The 8,257-nt window shown below is 34.8% G+C and overlaps 1 protein-coding gene across 1 annotated transcript; it reads right to left on the reverse strand.

The window, feature by feature from the left end:
- Window positions 1-1,406: 1,406 nt before the first annotated feature.
- LOC117337255 (dynein regulatory complex subunit 4-like) lies at window positions 1,407-8,250 on the reverse strand. Its single transcript, XM_033898146.1, has 10 exons — window positions 8,132-8,250; window positions 7,034-7,147; window positions 6,550-6,747; window positions 5,338-5,544; window positions 4,889-5,149; window positions 4,249-4,416; window positions 3,773-3,859; window positions 2,787-2,996; window positions 2,541-2,606; window positions 1,407-2,218 (listed from the first exon to the last, which is right to left on the reverse strand). The coding sequence occupies exons 1-10, from the start codon at window positions 8,132-8,134 to the stop codon at window positions 2,069-2,071; spliced, it is 1,464 nt and encodes a 487-aa protein (XP_033754037.1). The 5' UTR covers window positions 8,135-8,250; the 3' UTR covers window positions 1,407-2,068.
- Window positions 8,251-8,257: the final 7 nt, after the last annotated feature.

The raw sequence follows: 8,257 nt of genomic DNA on the forward strand, positions 1-8,257 counted from the left end.
CATACTTTATCCTACACATGACAGTACACGTCAAGTGTTCTTTGTGCAAGGGCATAACGTGTCAAGATTGTTCATTGTTCAATGACATAACACATCGAGAATGTTCATTGATCAAGGGCATAACATGTTGAGTGTTCATTTCTCAAGGGCATAACATGTCAAAATTGTTCATTGTTCACGGGCAAACGTCAAGAGTGTTCATTGATCAGGGACATTCTAGTAACATATCAAGTGTTCATTGATCAAGGGAGGACAAAACACGTCAAGATAGTTCATTGAACAAGAGCATAACATGTTGAGTTTTCATTGTTCAAGGGCACAACACGTCAATAGTGTTCATTGATCAGGGACATTCTAGTATCATATCAAGTGTTAATTGAGGACATAGCACGGCAAGATTGTTGATTGATCAAGTGTTCATTGTTCAGGGGCATACCATGTCAAATGTTCATTGACCAAGGGGCATAGCACGTCAAGTGTTCATTGATCAATGGCATAACATGTCAAGTGTTCATTGATCAAGGGCATTACACGTCAAGTGTTCATTGTTCAATGACATACCACATCAAGAATGTCTATTGCTCAAGGGCATAACAAGTCAAGTGTTCATTGACCAAGGGTATAACATGTAAAGTGTTCATTGTTCAAGGGCACAACACGTCAAGAGTGTTCATTGATCAAGGCCATAACACGTCAAGAGTGTTCGTTGATCAAGGGCATAACATGTCAAGAGTGTTCATTGTTAAAGGTCAAAACATGTCAAGTGTTCATTGTTAAAGGTCAGAACTTGTCAAGTGTTTATTGTTCAAGGGCATAATAGTAACACATGAAGTGTTCATTGATCAAGGACATTACACACAAAGAGTGTTCATTGTTCAAGGGCACAATATATCAAGAGAAATGTTCATTGATCAAGGGCATAACAGTCTCAGTTTTGTTAAATGCTTGGTATAAGCTTATTAATGACACTTTTTCATCATTGGAGTAATGGTTATATCTCCATGCATGGTGACACACCAGTTAGGCATTGGTTACTAAGTTTTTCCAATAATCCTGGTTATAAAGCATACAAAGTTTGAAAGAATGTAGGAGATCAAAAATCAAATAATGAAATAAATTAAGGGCAATATGAATCAAAATTCCTTTTGCGGAAAACACATGGCTGCGTACATTTACAACGTATTATGCCCGATTATTGGTTTAGGTGTAGTACATAGTAAACATAGCCATGCAACAGTTGATTGTAATCAGATTGTGGAAAACACAACATGTCTTGAATAGTATACATACCAAGTTTCAATGAGATCTTTTAATAAATGTAGGACAAAAATCGGACAGATGGACAATGCCCTGCCATTTTACTCCCATCAAATTTGATGGGTATATAAAAATAAAAAACAATCAAGTTTCTTTCATAGATTTTTATTTTTGTTTCATTTTGTACATTATACATTGGACTGTTTGTTTTACAATGTACAAGTACAGTTTAGCTATCACAGATAAATGATATGTGTCTGTACAAAAAAGTATTTACAAAATAAAAGCCTCAATAAATAACGGTATTTAGTTAACAAATAATCCAGTATGACCCGTTATTTATCACTGGGATGTGTAAATTGTGTTATCGATAGTATTCATTTAGATCAGTAAGGCGAGTTCAGACTATCCATCCTAGCTGCTCATCTGGGCTTATACGAGTCATTAAAAGCTTGCTCCCCCAGTTACAGTATTCTGTTTCTCTCATGAAGTACTATTTTACACATGCATTCATAACCAGTCCAGTCCTTAAATATTTTCAACCACAGTGGAATCATTGGCTATATTACTATCATCTGACATACTAAGTGTAAGACTTTGTTAATTAAACTTAAGTACTGTAAAACATTTTAGGTGTGGATAAGTTTTCCACAAAATATGAATTTTAATTATCATCAGGAACAAAGCAAACAAGAATAATTCATCTTTTAATTTTATGACATCATCTTGTAAATTTAAAAGCCTGCATGATTTCCAATGGACGGAGTGACACAAAACGTTCTAGGAATGTTCAGAATGTGTTAAATATATGCTACGATGGGGCAGACACCAGTCCAGCAGGTCCCTGTCCTAAAGCCTGACCGCCAACAGTACTTTCCAGAGGTTTAAAGCCCAGTTCTTCTGTGGGTATACCAAACTGCATAAGTTTTGCCTCGTATGTCCTCAGCAGATCATTGTGAGCCTTGAGTAAAATGAGAGAAAGACAACACATAGAGCTAGTTGTATCCTTAAGTGTTTTTGAATAAAAGTCTCTATCTTTACTTTTATTTTGAGTTTAGTATTATTTCTTTAATTGTATTAGAAGGAAAGCAAGTCACAGAAGCCAACTTTGATCTTGTTTTGAACTTGACAATTTGATAAAATGGAGAACAGACAGCAATTGAGCAACAAACTTACAATTTTACTTCTGTTAGGTAATTTATATCCTATCTGCTTAAAATATCATTGAAGGATTAATCTTGAATTACCATATCGGGTCCTATACAGGTCAACGTTTTACATACCTTGCATACTCTTGCCAATTCATATTGTAGATCTTTGATAGCACTGTTCTTGGAGTCGAGCACATCCTGTAATAGGAAATAATGGCAGTTTGTACATCAAATGAGTAAGGAAATCACATCAAATGTTTCAATCATTGATTCTGATAGAAACAGAGAAACAAAGTGTAAGATTGCTTTTAACAGTATGTAGTTGTAATGGAACAATAACAGCATTGAAAGATTGCATTGTCATGTGACTGTAGCTACCTCAAGTTTGCGTGTGACAACAGTGAGTGCAGTGGGGTCAAGGTTTGAGGCTGATAACACTTCATTCAACTGTGCTTCTTTCTTCTCCAAGGTGTCAGCCAGGGCACCCAGCTTCTTCTCCAACAGCAGGTTCTTAAAGTTACTCTTCTGTTGTACTTCATGGATGGCCTTCACGAACTTCTTGTACAGGTCATCCCTCTCACCTTGTGTCTGTTGAAGAATCAAAGAATGAAACCTACAGTTACATGTTCAACATAGATTACTACACTCTTGTTTATTTTTACACTACAACACATTTAATATGTTACTTAACTCTTTGTTTATTTTTACGTTTTTACCTTCAAACTACCACAAATATCCATACAAAGAATTAAAAAGTTTTCATCAACAATTTGGAATTTTCTATTATGCAATATTCAAACTAAGATATATAAAGTATATAGTGCCAGACAAAACGGCAAGTTCAGACACTAAGCTCTAAAACCTAAATCTGTATGTGTCCCATTTGTTCAGTACAATGGTGAAACATGATCCTTCTTCATGTACATAACTGTTATAAAACACTTACTTCTAGATATATTCATGCATTCAATCATTAACTAAGATTATTTTGTGTCCCAGGATAAGGACTCAAAATTCTGCTTTTCAAAAAATTATCAATTTCAATGCTTAAACATTTAAATATGGTACATATATAGTATAGTTCTTAGTGTTTTCTCAAATGTATTAACATGCTGTATTTCATATTCAAAATGGGATCTCATCATCTATTTGGTCATAAATATTCCCTGTGCTAGTGATGAAGGTATCAACATTTTAATTGTAGAAAAGTGTGACAGAAAATATTCACTTCTGTGTATCTTAGCTTAAAAACCTCTGAAACTTCTTCATCTAAAACTTGAGATTTGACTGTCTACATCACACAAGAGTAACTGATTCTATCCTTTATTACTCTGACTTAATATCGTGGGTAAAAGTCTCTTCACCTTTTCAAACCTCTGTTCGAGCACCTCATGTTCCCACTTCATGGCTCTGAAGTCATCCTCTGTTACTCTCAGTCTAGCCTTGGTCATCTGTGATTAAAATACAGTTTTGTTAATGCTCTGCAAACTACCATGAATTTAGTACAACAGATAAAACACCATTTATATACTTATTTGGACTATTTCAAGAGAAATATGCATTTTACTAACGACAGTTCGTGGTAGTGGATAAAACTACATGTATATTATGGACAACCTTTATGTAGAATGACTTTTAAAGGTACCTCGAACCAGATATGTTTACAAATTATGATAAAAAATGTATCAAAGTAAATGAACTATTTCTTATTTTCTTTGGATCAAATAGGTAATTTGTGAGCTATCTGTAAAAGAACATTTTTGATATACGTACATGCCAAGGGCATCAAAACATGCATTTCTGCAACATGTTTCACACACAAAGGACAAAAAGTACATACCCTCAATGTCTCTTTATCCTTCTCATAGTTGGCTAGTTGTTTTCTCAGATCGTCCACTTCTCCATTCGCTTTCTCCAACTGTTCTCGAAGCCTAGTGTTCTCTGGGATCACTTCTGCCATCCTCTTCTCCATTCTTTCTTCCTTCTTCTTCATCTCTTCTACTTGCTCCTGTGGAAGGATGATCAATAATGATGTTATACAGAGGAGCCCACTTATTTGCATATCGGTTATTTATAATGTACTGTTTGTATATATTAGCTTTGCAGTGTAATAATTCAAATAAATTTTGAAGCCGAATAACAAATTTAGATTGTCCTATTTTTCATCATAAAACACAAGAATTTGATAATTGAACTATGAAAAGCTACAATCAAAATGTTTGCTACTATATATGCAGAAACTACATGGAAGTCAATGTTTCATGCCAAAAGGGACAATTTGTAAAAAAAAAAAATTAATTACAGTTGAACCTCGCTATCACGAAATCAGATGGGACATGAAATAACTTATCACAAGTATTCGAGGTAACCAAGTATATATACTTTATGTAGATTTTTTACTGCTGGACTGATTTTTTTCTTCAAGTTATCCCAGTTCGAGATAAGGAAGTTTGATTGTAAATAGGTGGGCACAACAATACCTTGAGTGTGTTGATGAGTGCTAAGTTGTTGAGTGTGATGTCATTGTAGTAGTTCTTGATATCACTGAAAGCCCTTTCATGTGTTCTCATAAGTTCATTAATTTGACCATTCTTTCTCTCTTCAATCTCGTGAATTTCAGTTTTCCTCCTTAGATCTAACTCATCCCGAAGAGTTCGCATCTTTCTCTCATATTTGGCTTCAATTTCTCGCGACTGCCTTTCAAAGTCTGACCTCAGCTGTGTTACTACTTCATCATGTTTCTGTGAAGAAAGGAATCAAACAATAGTAATCATTGCCTTCGATTGTCAACAGTCATGCCAAAAAAATGCATACGTTTCCTTATTTTGTATTGAATATTTTAAAGGAATATCAAAGCTAAACTGAGTGAAGTAACTTAATGACATTAAGTTGATGTATAAAAATATAGTTCAAACAGTTTATCACATACCTTTTTCAAATTTTTAATGTAGTCCTCATGAGAAAGTTCGCGCTCCTTAAGCTCCACTTTGAGGCCTCGCTTGTCTTTCCGTAACTCATTCTCACCAGACCTGTGATCATCCTGTGCTAACTTGATGGCACAAACACTTTCTGCCTTCAATTCTGATATGTTGTTTTGGTGCTCATATAATAAATGCTTCACTTTCTGTTTATAAACCTGTGTAAGAAAAACAATGATGTGCTTATTGTCAACTGTATCATACACCAATCAACCAATGCTTTAGAGGGAGTCAGGATCCAAAACAAGTGGTTTTGTATACAACAAGAGATCCCAGAGGGATCTTGGCGCCCACCATTGAACGATCTTTATAGGTTCCATGTCAGATTGATCTTTTCTCTATTTTTCTCTTCCTTTTACTAATCTGTGTAAATTGAGAAACATCCCTCTAGTACTTTTCAAACAAGGGGAAGCTATATATGAAACTTGAGAAAGATCCCTTCAGTACTTTCTGAGAAATAGCGATAACAAACTTCAATTAACAAAATCCAAGATGACTGCCTGTTGGCCATGTTGTTTTCCGATTGGTCTCAAAATGCAATATGCATAACTAGGCATCAAGGGGAACCTTCATATGAAATTTGAGAAAGATCCCTTCAGTACTTTCTGAGAAATAGCAATAACAAACTTCAATTGTCAAAATCCAATATGGCTGCCTGTCGGCCATGTTAGTTTCCGATTGGTCTCAAAATGCAATATGCATAACTAAGCACCAAGGGGAACCTACATATGAAATTTGAGAAAGATCTCTTTAGTACTTTCTGAGAAATAGTGATAACAAACTTCAATTGTCAAAATCCAAGATGGCTGCCTGTCGGCCATGTTGTTTTCCAATTGGTCTCAAAATGCAATATGCATAACTAGGCACCAAGGGGAACCTACATATGAAATTTGAGAAAGATCCCTTCAATACTTTCTGAGGATTAGCGATAACAAGAATTGTTTACGGACGGATGGAGGGACGGACCACGGACGCAGGGCGATTTGAATAGCCCACCATCTGATGATGGTGGGCTAATAAATACATGTATACTCTACCAATTGTGGTCTATAGTTATTAAGACTTGGTTCTGTACTGCTCATTGATAAAATATATTGCATATCTTACCCCATATGATATCTATTATTTAAAGCATAAACAGGTTTAAACAGGTCTAATCTTACCTTAATTTCTATTTGATGCCTTTCTTCTCCATCTTCCATTTCTCTATCTTTATTACGTAATTCTGCTTTCTTTTCCTCCAGCTGTCTTTTTGTAATTTCCCAAAATGTGTTAACTTTGTCTCTCTCAAGCTGGAAGTAATTTCTTTCTTCACGTTCTCTGTCCAATTCTTCGCGAAGGCGTACAATATGCTCCTCCAGCTAAAGGATAAACATATCAATTTGAAGTATGCACATATTTACAAGTTACACATAAACTGAACTACATATCCCACACAAAGATAGTGAATTATGTCAAAAGGTGATAGGTGTTATTCTTTTTGTCAAAATATTTGAAATCCATCCCTGAAATTAGGGAAACAGAATACTGTACTCAATTCTAAAATCAAGGGGATCTTCTTCATTTCCATTCCCATGAGAGGTAAAAATATCTATTCATATAAAATTATTCAACACCATACAAATTTTGTCCTCATTTAGCACATACCTGTTCCTTAGACATTTCCTCTGTTGAGATTCCATCAATGACGGTTGGAGTTTTTGCCTTTCCAGATTTTTTGCCTTTCTTTCCCTTCTTTCCACTCTTCTTCTTTTTAGGAGGCTAAAAGTAAGAAAGCTTTTATAGTACTCACTTTTATGATCCAAATGGCCTGTAGTTATTTATACCAAAGCATTATACTGTTTATATTGATTAGAACATGTATAGGTAACATCACTTGCCGGTGTTTCAACACATAGATGCAAAGGAAAGGGGAAAAATCCATTTCAGGTATGAAACAATGTTAAGAAGTTATGTTAATAACACTTTGTCGAAAAGACTTGGATGAATCTGAAATTGAATTAACCACATTAACTGCAACACTATTTCATCACAATATTTAGATAAATTAGATTGCAAAATGACATTGGCTTTAGCTATAGCTAGTAGGAAATGCATACATGTATATGATTACAGAGGGGTATTCTGTATGGACAGAATGCAACAGCAATTTAGGACTAAATCAATTATACTGGATAAATTAATATATGATTATATGAAAGGTAGGTGCAAAGTCTTTATGTAATGCATAATTTAGCAACACCAATGGGAAACAGTGTCAGAACAGTCCGTTTTCATATATATATAGGACCACAACATTCTATAATTTTATAGTAAACATTGTAGTTTTATAGATTATCATAATTTTTTATAGAATGTCAAGCTCTTGTGATTTAAAATATAAGAGGTGCGAGAATGATCAATAATAAGGTAACGATGTATTCTGACGAATTATGTATTCTGAGGAATAGAGCTTCGTTCTTAACTTGAGTAAGGGAATACTGTTCAAACAATTACAGGCAATACACTTAATCCAGTCATATTAGGTTGCAAACGCTCTCGGAAAGCGAATACAGTCTAAATTTTGCGAAAAGACAAATATATTTTACGACTGAGAGTTCCAAACTTGTTTTGTTTTCGAAACAAATCATTCACACATTTCACTTTTTCTAGCGATCTATTTGTATATGAAAGCCATAAGTCCGCAAAACAGCACACACAACTATAAACTTGGGGTACCTATCATCTGATAAACATCATCCTTACCATTTTGTTTGTTTTGAAGCCCAAACTGTCAGAACTGTGCTCCTTTTCCCGTTTGCAACCAAGATGGCTTTACTTTGTTGTCCAGGCAACAGAACCCGGATGTTGGGTCACTTCCGGTACAGTTTC

This window comes from Pecten maximus, chromosome 11, assembly GCF_902652985.1.
Source record: "Pecten maximus chromosome 11, xPecMax1.1, whole genome shotgun sequence".
NCBI classification, from domain to species: domain Eukaryota; kingdom Metazoa; phylum Mollusca; class Bivalvia; order Pectinida; family Pectinidae; genus Pecten; species Pecten maximus.